The sequence below is a fragment of the Diospyros lotus genome, chromosome 12 (assembly GCF_014633365.1).
Source record: "Diospyros lotus cultivar Yz01 chromosome 12, ASM1463336v1, whole genome shotgun sequence".
Lineage (NCBI taxonomy): Eukaryota > Viridiplantae > Streptophyta > Magnoliopsida > Ericales > Ebenaceae > Diospyros > Diospyros lotus.
In genome coordinates, this window is record NC_068349.1 from 8,574,547 (window position 1) to 8,589,377 (window position 14,831).

Below are 14,831 nucleotides of genomic sequence, written 5' to 3' on the forward strand. Positions count from 1 at the left end.
AAAATGCGGAAGTGATAATCGAAACCTGATATGGTACATAATCAATTCACTTTATTTATAACATAAGAATCCGTACCATAGTTAACATCATATCCTCAATATTGAAATACATAAATATATGGAGATTTCATAATATTTTAACAAGGCTAATCATCAATAAAGCATCAACTAAACCATATCCAAGTCAGCTTGTTGAATCCCTCGGCCATGCCATCACATGCCATCTCATCTCAACCTGCCCATTGCCTAAACTGCAAGTCTAAACTGAAACATTGAATGTTTCAAGGGCATAACCCATTAGAAGATGAAACTTCTAGTGAGGGTCCAAAACATATATATGAATGCATGATGCGATAACATGAGTAACATTTGCCCTTAATGTAACTTTTTAGCCCCACCAGCCTGGCACAGAATCCTAGGCAAATCCTGAACCTCTGGATGATAAGCCTAAAGTTATTCTATCATTGCTCTAAGGGAATTACGGTTACACTCTAGGGGCGACATCCCATTCCCATGCACAAATATCAATATGACAATAATATCGTGCCATGCAAGTATCACAACTTTCAATGCAATATGACAAAATGAATCATATCTTTCGTAAATATTATGCATATATAAGCAATCATATCATGTAGGATAGGAAAACTCACATTTTCCCTAAAGATCAAGACACCTTGAAAAGTGTTCGTCGCCTCGATATGCGTGCCCAACCTCAATTCTCGTGCTAACTCTCAAACGTTGCACTAATCACATCATCTCGATCACCTCAATCATAAAATAATATTTAATCACTAAATATCCTCAATATTCCATTTATTTCATTTTTCCTTCATTTTCTCTCATTTTTCCTTCTAAAAATCCCAATAAATACCTCGGGACCATTTTCTCATATATATCTTCACAACAATTCATAATAGACTATAAACTTCTAAGGAAAAATACTGGACTTACCCGGATATTGCGTTTTTACACAAAACGAGACTCTTTGGTGCGAAAACTAGGACATCGGGAACTCGAACTTCAAAACTTTTTGCACAAACCTCCATAAAATATTTTTCTAGAATTTTAGGAATTTTTTCACATTTTTGTATGCCCCCACACGCCCTCACGCGCTGGTCATCTTTTCCGGCGCCGACCATGCCGGCGATGCTGGATTTCGATGCCATTTTCTCCCCCTTCTTCAGTAGATCACTATGGAATGAGTTTGAGCTCGAAAGGAGCTCGTTAAGGCCGTCAACCGGTTACTCGAACTCTTGCCCAAGGCATCCGCCACCTTCTCCGACGAGCCTTCAAATCCCTATCAAACCTCAACAAAAATACCCCAAAATCTCCATAATGGAACTTCAAGCCATGGGCAACAAAGGCCCCATGGTTTGGAATGCCAATTCGTTCGATAATGGGGTCGATTTGAAGCTTTAGTTTCTGTAATTTTTTGGCCATATGAACGCCTATTTATAGGCTAAATCGGGCACCCAAATGCCCTTAGATGCCTTACCCAACTCCTTAGTAGTTCCTACCTCCCCTAGATCAGCCTTAAAGCACCCTCATTCGACCACCAATCCAAGTTGCAGGGGTGTGACTAATCGACCGAATTTTTGATCGATTTTTCTCTATTTTCGGCCGCTACGATGGCTTTTGACAAACATTCCTTTACAAAAGTTGCTCCCCGACCATCGCTCATGCAGCCCTGGTGCTCCAGCTAGTCGTTCAGCAAATTTTGGTGGGTTGATCGAATCCTATGGCCAAACTTTGCTATTTTTGCACTTTGGCCCCTACAAGTTTTGGGTTTCTCACTTTGTCCCATTTCCATTTAACCCCTCAACATTTCATAATTGATTTCGAGACCCTCAACTCCTAAAAATTTCATTTGACCCCCTAAGATTCCAAGAAATCAGCGTTTTGACCTCCCTCTGGCAATTTCCAAAAATTACACTTAGGCCCGAATCTTCGTTTTGGCCTCAAACCCTCTCGTTTCTTCCTGAATCCTCTGAAGGGTTGTTTCTCATGAAAAAATGAATCCTCCTCAAGATTCCATTAACTTCCAAGAAGTCATCTATAACAATTCGGTATTGCAGCCTAATTGGCAGTTATTATTTTGTTGTACTGAAAATTATTCCCGATCCGATTTCTTTCTACACCATAAATCCCATCTCGGGGTGCTTGTTAATGCCACATCATTTTATTTTTGCATCTCGACTCCAGGGCACTCCCGATAGTCAATTCGATCATCCATACGGTAATAAATTACTGTTATACCCTCAATTTATCCTTAAATTCTATTTTTGCCCCAAGATAAATTACCCTTGAGTCCTTTATAATTTCTCGGGTATTACATAAGTAGCTTAGTGAACTGCTGAGGAGACGATCAGATGCTGAAAATCTAGGGCAAAACAGTAAGGTCTGTACCTTGTAGAAAATTTCAAGTTCCAATGGTCTAAGAAGTGAGGTGTCCCGCTAGGTATCATTAATCGAGGCCAGAAGCCTAGGGAATCAATCTAAAGTGAGATGGATTAAAGGTAGACTGTGTGTCCTATTTAAAGGATTGCATCGAGGTTTGTGGTCATATTTGGGATTGATGACACGACGAGCAATGGGAGACTCGAGGACCTAGAATGAATGTTCTTGCAAAAGAAGTTGTACTCATGGCAGTGCATTTAAAATGGCCGATTGCAGCTTAATATATATATATATATATATACTGGTGTGTATGTAGGTGCATATAGAGGTGGGCAACAAGCTTGAGTTGGTCGTAAGTTCACTGTGCAGTGTGTGTGTGTGTGTTTACAGTGAGTTGTAAAGAGTGTGAGTGCATATATATCCGCGTGAGTGCAGTGACTACCATGGCCACGACCCTTTCTCTCTTTCTCTCTCTCTCTCTCTCTATATATATATATATATACACTCACAGACCCACCCTCTCCCATGGCCGTGGCTAGCTCTCTCTCTCTCTCTATATATATATATATATATATACACTATACAGCCCATCACCCACCCCCAGCCAGCTCTCTCTCTTTCTCGCGCGCGCGCGCAACTATGGTCGCATTCATCGCGACTGCCATGGCGGGTAGGTGACGGTTGCGTTCATAGCAGCCATATGTGTGCGTGTGTTTGTGTATATTGGGAGATGGGTGATGGTCGCAACCATGGTTGGGGGGATGGGTGATGGCCACGACCATGGCGGCTAGCAGTGACTGCCATGGCCGCAACCCTGTGTGTGTTTGTGTATATGTATATATATATATATATGTATGTGTGTGTATATAAGTTTGGAACAAACATAATAGAGTCGTTTACTCACATTGACGGCAAGGACTAAAAAGATATTTTTTTAATTGTTTAAAGATCGAATCTCGAGGTTTTTTAGATGAGGGACTCAATGTTATATTTTGTAATAGTTGAGGGACTTTAAGATGTATTAAGCCTTAGTTTTTCTACTAATTAAATGTAAATTTTATAAATGTATATAATGGTTTATATTAATTTTTATTTATTTCATATATTTGTCATGCAGATAAGGGAATTAGACTGCGAGCCCAAAGAATTTGAGATTTTTAGGAGAACCCATACTAGAAAGAATGATCAAGGACAAGAAATGTGGGTTGATAATAGATCAAAAGTCGTCGCGGTAATTGTATTTTGTACAATTTAATGATTTTTTTATTAATTGACAACGTCAATATTTTAACTTATATATGAAGCATTCGAGAGATTAAGTGCAGAGGCATCTTCAATATCAGCCGGCAGTAGTGAGTCGTCATATCCACCTATAATCGACGAACGTCAGATTTTTTATCAAGTTATCTCTAGTAGGAACAAGAAGAGTTGTGTCTACGGTCTCGGCTCTCAAGGTAGACAGTCATTCCCGATTGGATCCGATAGTAGTTCCAGTGGTTCATATGGTTTGTCGTTGGAATTAGAACAAATGAGATTGAGGGTCACCCAGATGAACGAGGAGTTACATTCCGCTCAAACCAAGGTCGTCGAGGTGAAAAATCAGCTGCAATCCACCAAGTCTCGGCTGAACGCGGAGTTGCATTCTGCTCAGACCGAGGTGATAGAGGTGAGAAATGAGAATATGCAGCTGCGTCAATGACAGCAACAGATGATAGCATGGCAAGAACAAATGAATAGACAAATGATGGCATTACAATAACCTAGCCCGTCTTATCAACAACCTAGACTGTCAATTCAACAAGGACTGAGTAATCAGTTTTTTGATGATGAGGAACAAAATGATGATGATTGTAACTGAATATTTATGAATTAATCAATTTGACTTACAAATTATGTTTTGTTAGTTTAATAATTAATACGAATTTTGATTTTTTTTTAAATAATATATTTTTAATTTATAATAATTAATTAAAATAAATTGTTAATTATCATTAATTTTATTTATATATAAATTTTATTTTAAATAAATATAAAATATAAAAAAAATTGAATAATAATTAAATATGAATTTTTTTATAAATAAATTTTTATTTATTGTAAATTTTTATAATTTTGTTTTTAATTTACATTAAAATTTTATTTTTATTTTATCTTTTAAAATTATTATAGAAAATAATTTTTAAAAAAATTAACATTTTAAAATTTTTTATTTATATAAATTATTAATAATTTTAAAACTTTTATTTACCTTTAAATTTTTTTTTTATTTTATAGCTGATCAACGATGGGTAAACAACCCGTCGCAATTTATTTTTTTCAGAAAAATAGCTGATCAGCTACGGGAAGGAAGTCCATCGCTGATCAGCGACAGGTATCGTGCCCGTCGCTGATCAGCGACGGGTACAGCGACGGGCTTCCTTCCCGTCGCTGAATCCGTCACAAAACGCCCCCGTCGCTATATTTCGTCACTAAAATTTAGCGACGCCAACTTTAGCGATGGCCGTCACTAAAAAATTTAGTGACAGATTTTAATGTTTTAGCGACGGAAATTTTCGTCGCTAAAACTCTGATTTTTTGCAGTGTATTGGCTACATCTATTTTCTCTATACGACCTTCAAAACCTTTTCCCCTATTTGGGTAGTGATTCCTAAGATGACATTCTCTTTTGCAAAACCTACAAGTTATGGTTCTCAGGTTACCCTTATTTCTTGACAATGATCTAAAATAACCTTTGGTGCTTAACTGACTCATCCTATTAGGTTTGCTTGTAACTCGCAAGCCTTCTGTAGGGGTGTGTTTCTTATTATTCTTTATCTCAAAATCACTAAACCTTAAGGCTACTTGAACATCTTCTAAGGTGAGTGATTCTCTGCCATTTTTTATAATAGTCTTTAAATCCTTATGATATTTTGGCAAAGAGTTCAAGAGGAGAATCGTTTGATTCTCATCTAAAAATTTTTCATCTATGTTTTCTAGTCCAATAGTGATTATATACCTTAAAGTCATCAATATTTTCTTTTAAAGATTTTGAGGGATCTATCTTAAAACCAAACAATTGTTCCTTTAGATAGATTTTATTAGAGAAGGTTTTTGTCATGTAAAAAAACTCTAGTTTTTACCATACCTTTGCAACAGTGTCCTCGTCATTCACTTGCCAAAGATCATTGGCAAAAAAGTTTAGGATGAGAAGGTTGTAGGCAATCTCCATCATGTCATCATTTTATTGGGGGATATATCATGGCTATTAGGAGGTCTTTTTCTCCACTAAGGGCCTTTGCACATTTTTGTTGAACCAGAATAGCTAGCCCGCATCTTCTTGCGCCACATATTAAAGTCATCATGGTCGCAAAATCTTTCAATCTTTAGCTTCGAAGAACCCATCTCCCTTCATCATTCTTGATCTTTCTTTTAAGTCTTTTGTGACACCTTCTCAATCTTGAAGCCAAACTTGCTCTGATGCCACTTATAGGATCTTCCAGGTGTAACATCCAAGAATTTCATAAGGTTTTAAGTATAATTTTCATTGGGATATCAGTGAAATTTTCAAAAGTCTGGGGATGATAAGTAACCGAATCAAGGAGTGCCCTTGAACCTAAATGGGTAAGGAAAATAATATGGTATTGAGAAACATTTCGAGATGTGATTTATGACATCAAAAGAAATTGAATCAGAAACAGTTTTCGGTATAGTTGTGATTCAGGCTGAAAAATCAAATCGCCGTAGGAGACTTCAAAAAAGTCAACGAAACCCTTAGAAGACTTTGACTTTGTAATTACAACAACCCTAAAGTGGCTTCGGGTTGAAACAAAATGATTAGCGATCAAATTGCATAGTTGGGCCTATGTGTAAATTCTTAATTTTGCCTGAGGGAGGTCGAAAATATATTTTTTCTGAATTTTTGGGGATGAAATGAAGAGTCTAGAACTCAAGGGTCTTAGTGGCATTGTTGGAAAAATTAGGGGTTTCAAGAAAAAGGCCAAAATGCAAAAAGAAAAGTTGGAGGGGTCAAAGTGTAATTTTTCAAACTGTAGTGTGAACACTACAAATCGGCCACCGTACTACCACAATTGAAAATCGAGATTTTCAGCGATGGGATGGCTGAGGTCAAGCCTGGGGGAGGTATTTTGTGGCTTGGGAAGCTTGGGGACCAAGCCTTGGTCGTTGATTAGCCAAAGAGTGGCCAAGTTTTGCCTATAAAAAGGGCAGAGGGTTTTCAAGTTTTGGGCATCAAATTTGGCCGTGTTTTTGAGTGTTTTCGAAAGAATTGATATATGGCTTTTGTTCTTGGAGTGTTGAGCATCATTTTTGGAGAGTTTGGTAGGTTTTTATGAAGGTTTAAGGGTGTTTCGAATGGTGGCCAAAAAAATAAAGCTTCACAGGAGGCGAGCTTTCGAGCAAACGTTTGAGGGGTTTTTGGCCATTGTTTCGGGCATCCAAAGGCTCCAAGGTGTTCGGCTTGATGAGTACTTCAATTTGGTGCAAGAAAATTAAAGTTCAAATAAGGTTTTCAGTTGCCGACGGTGAAAGGTTCGTCGGAGAAGACAAGGCGCGTTAGGTTCACGCGCAGTTCAAATATGCGCAGGGCACGTGGCTAAAGTGAAAGGGCGTGTGCAGAGGTATTTTCTTTTGAATTTTTTTTTATAATTTTTAGAAAATTATTTTATGAATTATGGTGTTGGAAAATTTAAAAAAATGTTTGAGCAGATATTTATTTTGGAATTATTGAGAGAAAAAAAAGAGAGAAAAATATGAAAAAATTGGGAAAAAAATGGATTTTGATATTCTTTTGAATAAATATGATGTCTAGGGATCGTTGAGGCTCGAGGTTGAGTAAAAATACGGTTGTTTGAGACTTGGCACGAGAATCAAGGTTGTGCATGAAAATCGAGACGCATTGAGTACGTCTGAGGTGAGTGGTTATATCCTTAAAACTTGGTTTAATGTGGGTGTTTTAACCCCAACTTGATATGATTTCATGCAAAACGATTTTGTTGCATGTGAATGGTTTAACCTGTGATGGTTGGTTTTATATGGGAGATTCATCTCAAAATATTTTATGCATGTGCATTGAATTTTGTGCGATAAATTATGTACATGAAATGTTGTTTTATATGATGCATCGAATCATGGTATGTGCGTTGGCATGTTTTTGTGTTGTTCACGTGGGATGTGGGATATCAACTTATGACGTGGCACTTGAATGATAGCACTAGTGAAGTGTGTCGAGGATTAATACCTACTTATAGCGAGGGCTAAGAGTGGACACCACCCTGGCGGGTCCATAAGTAGCTGGCCTGCGAGAAGACACCACACCAGATTCTTTTGAGCGATAGCATTGTTTCTAAGGTGAACGTGGATTCCCAAGGTTTTGTGTTGACATGATCCGGAATACTTTTGAGTGGAAACGTGATCCTTGACATGATTGTGGGGGTGATTTCCCGGGTACCTAAATTAATGTTGATCATTCCGTGTCGGAAGTGGTAACGATGGTTTTTCGTTGTGTCAGGAAGAGACGTTGATGTTGCTCTCTTAAGCTAGTACTATGTTGTGCTAATGTGTCGATGTGGTTGTGTTTCTATTATCTTTAGAGAGATTGTATTTTTTCTGATTAGAGTTAAGTGCTATGTGGGATTCTCTTGGGCTGGGACATGTCGAGGATATGTCAGTTTTGTTTCATGTCTTGCATACATTCATGAAATTGTTTTGAACTCTCTCTTAGATAATTCAACATCTTATTTGGACTTTATTCCTAGAATATTCAAATGTTCCAAGTGAAGGCAGCGGTGGTAAAGGAAAAGGAATTACCGAGGAGTAATGTTTATTTGTAGATGGTTCGTAGTATGTCTTTTGGGTTTATGATGTATTTTATTTTTAATGTCATGTTAAACGATGGTACGACTTTCATGTTATGAATAAATGGTTTTGGTTATGTATCGTTTGAGATTTTGATCTAGCTTCTACATTTATGTGATGTTAATACCTGTCTTAGCTTATTTATTCTTAGTTTAGTATGCTGAGAAGGTACAATGGGATTGTCGATGAATGATTTATGTTATGTGTTTGTGAAAAAAATATATATATTCTTGAAATCCTAAGTTATTTAACGCACGAAAAATCTGGGGTCTTACACCAGGCATTGAAAAATACAAACAAACCACAAAAACAAAACCAAGAATAGAAAGATATAAAAAGAAAATGACACGAGATGTACATGTTCAGATCTGCAAAAGAATCCTACTCACAGTAGAGGTTTCGCCTCTTAGTCAATCCACTCAATAATGATTGAACCTTACAGAATTACAAGAAAGCTTACAATATCTCACAAGAACATAACAGAGTACAAGCTCTTACTCGAGCAATCCCAGCACTCATAGCCCTCAATCTTTTCTCTCTATCCTAGCACTCAACACTTAGAGAAAATTGAATATAGTAGCTTCTTCATATTGATTCATCCCTCTTTTGATCTCTATTTATATGACATTCGTTAATAACTAGGTTGAATATAATGGATAGAAACGGACCAGTTGGTTTGGCCGTTAGACTTGCAGTCTGTAACGGCCAAGCTAATTCTGCCAATTGACATATCACTTCTATTTGTTGATTGGCTCTACCCAATGATTGACAGTTGCCAAACCAACTATCGACTATCTTAATCAATTTTGAGACATCACTTCTTAATAGGAACAATGGCAACAAATTCACAAGATTGAAGTAAAAACATCAGGTACAAGCTTGAAGCTATTTGGAATGAATTTTTCTCTAGTTTTGGATTATAACCATAGAGAGTTGTAAGGATTTGCTGGGGAAGTGATTATTTATATTCTCCATTATTAATGATATTGAGTTTGAATATTGGATATGGGACTTGATTATACTTGATTCTTTTAATAGGGAATCTGATTCGGAGTTTTACTTGTGATTTTTCTCTTTACACTAAGACTTTTCTACGTGAAATTTTGTGTTCGTATTCATACATGTTTATTATTCATCTTTAATTTATAGCACATGATTGATGTTTAATTAGCACAATTAATTTTTGCTTATCGCCCAACAAGCAAAAATTGCATGGAGTTTCAACTGTTGTGTATATCTGTTGATTTTATGTGATTCAAAATTGTTTAAATAAATTCTTATTTGCATTCTTTGATTTTATCAAAATGATGACATGTTGTTATATGATCTTGAGATGCATATTATATTCTTTTGAATGTAATTGTTATTCATATTAATTGCTATTATATGCTGTTAATTATTATGCATGTTATGTTGCTATGGGCTACTGAGTTTTATTATGGGTTGAGCCCATATCTATTTCTCGTGTTGCATTTTTTTCATTGCTGGCCCAGCCCATTCCTTGGTTCAATTGGCGCTGCTATATAAAGTCAATCTAATGCCCTAATCTCTAGATCATTCTGATATTTTCTCTCGTGCTTTCTCTCTGAAACCCTAGTCGGCGATTTCTTAAAGCAAGACACATCCTGTGAATCCTTCGTTCTGATTTCTGTTTTCGATCGATTGGTTGGTTGTTTCCATGATAAGATCTTGTGGTAAGTGACTTTATTGCTTAATCCCTATATATATTGTTTTAAACGCATGAGGCGTGAGAGATTAGTTGACTAAAAGAACAGATTCTTAGCCTTGATCATGAAATCAGTATAGAACAGATCTACTCTTGTTCTTGTTTTTTGTTTCTGTTTCAGTTGTATTTTGCAATATTGTTTTACTTTCGTTTGGTATCTTGTAACCAATTGTAAATTTGAGATCCAGTGGATTGACTAGAGGCAGAGTTTCTACCGTTAGTAGGATCTATTGATCCAAGCACGTATATCGCCGTGTTTTTGTTTATGCGTGTGAGTTGTGATTTGGAACTTTTTATTTTCTGTTTACTGAGCTTGATATGTGTTTGGCCGAGATAGTAGGTTGATTAAAACCTACAATATCCATACAATTACAGTACGTAAGAGAAGGAGAGGGCTTACGTCTACGCACAGATTAGGCTTCAATCTACTGGTTTATATGCACATATCTAACACGATGAGTGGTTGTGGGCGACAGGAAAACCACACTAAGTGGGTCTCTAAGAGTGTGAGTGTGAGCGTGAGAAAGACCACCACTGACATATGTGGGGACTCCAACCAGTTTCCCTGCAAATACGCGCTTTTGGACCCCTCCGCATGCCTATAAATACCCACCATTTCATTCCCTTCAGACTCATATGTTTTCTGGGTTTTAAACACACTCCCAATGATGGCTACCCACAAAGTTCTCGCTTTTCTTTTCTTTGCTTTGATAGGTTTAGGGATTTGCGCTGCAACTAGAGCCCTCCTCACCCTTGAAGGAGGCCTTGGCTACTCTCTGGGGTCAGGCGTTACCGTCGGCTATGGCGGCGATGCCGGCTACAGAGGTGTAGGTGAACGTGGTTCTGTTGCCAACGGTGGTGGTGGAGGAAGTGGAGGCGGAGGTGGAGGAGGATATGGCGCCGGAGGGGAGCATGGTGCTGGGTTTGGAAGTGGGAGTGGTGAAGGAGCTGGTGTCGGCTATGGTGGTGGAGCCGAACATGGAGGTGGGAACGCCGGCGGAGGGGGCGGCGGAAGTGGGGGCGGCGGTGGAGCCGGGGGTGGTGGTGGAGCACAAGGGGGTGGTTATGGGGAAGGAGCAGGCAAGGGTGGTGGATACGGTGAGGGTGGCTCTGGTGGAGGCGGTGGGGGTGGAGGTGGGGGCGGCGGCGGTGGAGGAGGAGGAGGATCAGGTGGCAGTGGATATGGTAGTGGTGGAGGAAGCGGAGAGGGTGGTGGATTTGGGGGAGGACATGCGGGTGGCGGCGGTGGCGGTGGGGGGTCTGGCGGTGGAGGTGGTGGAGGTGCACACGGCGGGTATGGAGGTGGCAGCGGAGGTGGAGAAGGCGGTGGCCATGGCGGCTACATCCCTTGAGAGAGATCACGCCTCCTCCTCGTATTCTAATTAGTCGCCAGTTTGCAATATGGACAAATAAAAGATAATGTATCGCGTGAAACTCAAGATGCAGGGACGCCTATATGTATAAGATTATTTATGTCAAAAAGTGTTACTAATTGCCAAATTAAACTACAGAAGTACTTCTCGTTTTTTAATTAATTTACGTGCGTGAATGCTCATAATATATATAATGGTGCAAGAAGCTCAGGCCCTCATGCTCTGGTGGATATATATATATATATATATAGCCATGCCTATTGCCTATCGACTAATTAATTGTGGATTATGATAAGGATAAATTGGATTATGATTATTATATATGTGTGCGCGCGCGCGTGTGGAAAGAATAAGCAATATTAATTTTTGTCACTATCAACCAATAAGCCCCTGCATGTGAGATGTTATGATTCTCAAAATTACGTGTGGTGGTGGATTGATCTTCATCTCCACCCACAGTATATGAAGCTTTTGATGATCACGGTATACATATCCCGATCGAGTTGATTAAAGCGCTTCTACGCACTTATTGAAGGAAGCACATTAAAAATGGTTTCAATTGCCTCACACACATCGATTGATGGTATAATAATACACTAGCAAGTAGAAGATGATTGGTCTTTTGATATACAGTTTAGTTATATAATCTTTTTTGTGTAAATCTCAAGTCTTAGTTATATGTGGCTAGCTCAAACTCCTTTGTCTCAATTTTTTATTTATTTTATCAATCATTAATCTTTAAAATTATGTTGATAAGCCAGAGGGGGGCAGTTTAGCTATTTATAGCTTGTGATGTGTGGAATACAGCGAAGGCACACTACTGGAAATGGGAGTACTATATATGAAGACTTTTGAGTACTAAGGACCATATTATTCATTGATAGTTTGTGGGGGATATTCCGACCTTTACCCTTTTGCTTTAATTTGCATGCGCTTCTTCAACTTCTTTAACTAAAAATATAAATTCTAGCCGGAAATTTTTCTACATATGTAATTGGTAATACTAATGCATTCAAAAAGTATTCTTTACATGCCAAATGTAGGTGAAAATTATACGAAAGCATTCAAAAAGTATTTTTCTACAGAGGGGGGCAGTTTATTTTGTATTGTCGATAATCTTTTCAAGATATTTGTGTCTTTTTACTTACATCTAATCACAAAGTTACACTTTTAGGTGTATTAATCTAGCACCCTTTGGCATTATTCCCTTAAACCCTTTTATATTTAAAAATTAACAATGATTTGGGGCCATAACAAGTTGAATGCATCTGGTGAAATCTCCAAGATAACCATAGTTAAAGCATACACAATTCTTAAAAAGCAGATAGTATGCTATTACTTTTAACACGAACTGTTTGGGATATTACTCAATTTACAGAGAAGTTGATAATCGAGTACTGCATTGACTAGGAAATACAAAAGCATCCGGTCCCTTTCTAAACACTCCAAAGAAATAACAGGCCAGCTAGCTTTATTTGTGCGAATCCTTTATAATTTATACCCAGGAACTCAAGACTATATAGAGAGAGAGAGATTTATATAATATCAAATTCTGAGGCTTGCTTCAAATCTTGTTGGCCTGATTAATCTTTCTGCTTGAAAATTCTCTTCAAATGGTCGGCAACAATCAGCTTAGGAGTAGGTGCACTTGAAGCTGGGGACCCAGCAGGAGGCACCTCCATATTGTTGATAAGGGGCTGGCCTTGGATCATATCAACCTCTCCTTCATCATTTATCATGACCATGTTGCATGGAAGTTTCTTTGCATAGTATTCTCTATACTTCTGCTGATGCCTATATATATACACATATTTATTCACATATCCAAACATATAGTTTAGTTTATATTTGCAAGACTATCTATATAAATGACCCACTTGATTGCGGTTTAGAGTTTCTCTCTCTTCATTTTTAATTATTTCAGAACTGAAAATTTTGAGGAAAAGAATCATTATTTTCATATAATTTTCATTTTTGGATGAGAAACTATATTTTGAAAAATATTGTTAAAAAAAAAGGTTTAAGAGCAGTCTTAGAGTAACCAAAAAGACAAATGACAATGCAGAAATATAAGAGATAGATGAGAGAGTCTCTATCTTGTGGGGATTTTACCTATCAAAAACTACAAGAGTTGCATCAAGGTCTATGATTCTGTCAACTACTACTTGTTGTAGAGGGTACCCCATTTGAGACCGGATTTGCAGTTTGACCTACCAAAGATATTAGGCCGAATTGATTAGATTAGATTAGATTAGATGCGATCAATGTTGAACTAATTAAGCTACTACAGCTGCACTATATCCTATATGCATGCATGTTACATCTTCCATGGAAAAATTAGTAGGAAATGAAGGCGTGGAGATAATAATGCATGAATTACCCCATATTGGTGGCAAATCTCCGTTAGGGTTAGAACTCTATGATACTTGGCATCGGTTCTCTCTTTCATGATTAACAAATCTTCAGGATCTACAGCCCAAATCTCCGACCATGTCTTGGAAGAGACTGATCAAACATGTAGTCGGTACACCAACAAAGTAACCATTAATTAATCACAACCAAAATCTTATTTAACATGAGGAGTACTTCTTCTTCTTTGGCAAAAACAAGAATTTAATTACACTTACGTGGAATGTTAAGCCAAGGCATGACACCAAGTAGGGTGACGGTGCAATAAGCCTCGAGGGCGATGTGCTTGAGGACCCATTCGAGTGGCTCCATCGAGAACTCCTTCAATCCATCCATGACGATCACCACCTGAGTTGGCGCGTCTGATGAGCCTGATGACTCGCAAGCGATCAGGTCTTGTGCCAGCGATCTCTTCCCGGCTGAGAGGTGCCTTCTCTTGGCCGCGTAGGCTTCTTCTTCTATGATGATAGCAGCAGCAGCCATTGAAGGGATTAAATTCCCTTTTGATTATGGTTGGTTATGCAGATGTAAAGAGATTGAGGAGAGGAAGGGCGTTGCTGGAAGAGCCCTTTGTGCTTATATGGGATGGAGGGTTTTGGTGTTAATGAAAGAAACAAAACAAGGCCTTGATATACAACCATGAATATGTGGGGGGTACTTAGGATGCTTTCTATCTTAACAATGCTAGGCGGAACAAAGTACGATAATGACAAGCTATACGACTTTGGATTTTGAGATTGGTTGATTTAACTATCTTGATTTAAGATGCTTTTAATTGTTTTTATTCCAAATTCTGATCTAGCAAAGCCATTAAAAACAAATCTTCCGTTTTTTCCCAAGGAGCTGGTAACCATATATATCTATATACATATATAAAAGGCCCTTTTCACATGCTTAATTTGGGTTAACATTTTAGAAAGAGCAAACTCTTTTTCTTCTGCAAAGCTTATAAAATCCTCGCTGCCATGTCATGCGCGTAAGATTAAGAACTTAACCTCTCAAGCGTGAACATTAATGAAGAGCAGATTATACTTCATTAATAGCAATTATTTTCAGCGAAAAGATGTCTA

At 37.9% G+C, this 14,831-nt stretch overlaps 2 protein-coding genes across 2 annotated transcripts; one reads left to right on the forward strand and one right to left on the reverse strand.

Moving 5' to 3' along the window:
- Positions 1–10,597: 10,597 nt before the first annotated feature.
- Positions 10,598–11,484, forward strand: LOC127813928 (glycine-rich cell wall structural protein 1.8-like). The gene has a single exon (XM_052355068.1). It carries the CDS (start codon positions 10,645–10,647, stop codon positions 11,329–11,331), a length of 687 nt encoding a protein of 228 aa, XP_052211028.1. The 5' UTR covers positions 10,598–10,644; the 3' UTR covers positions 11,332–11,484.
- A 1,212-nt stretch (positions 11,485–12,696) lies between these two features.
- On the reverse strand, positions 12,697–14,796 carry LOC127786932 (uncharacterized). The gene is made up of 4 exons (XM_052314717.1): positions 13,980–14,796; positions 13,733–13,857; positions 13,465–13,562; positions 12,697–13,146 (listed from the first exon to the last, which is right to left on the reverse strand). Exons 1-4 carry the CDS (start codon positions 14,242–14,244, stop codon positions 12,936–12,938), a joined length of 699 nt encoding a protein of 232 aa, XP_052170677.1. The 5' UTR covers positions 14,245–14,796; the 3' UTR covers positions 12,697–12,935.
- Positions 14,797–14,831: the final 35 nt, after the last annotated feature.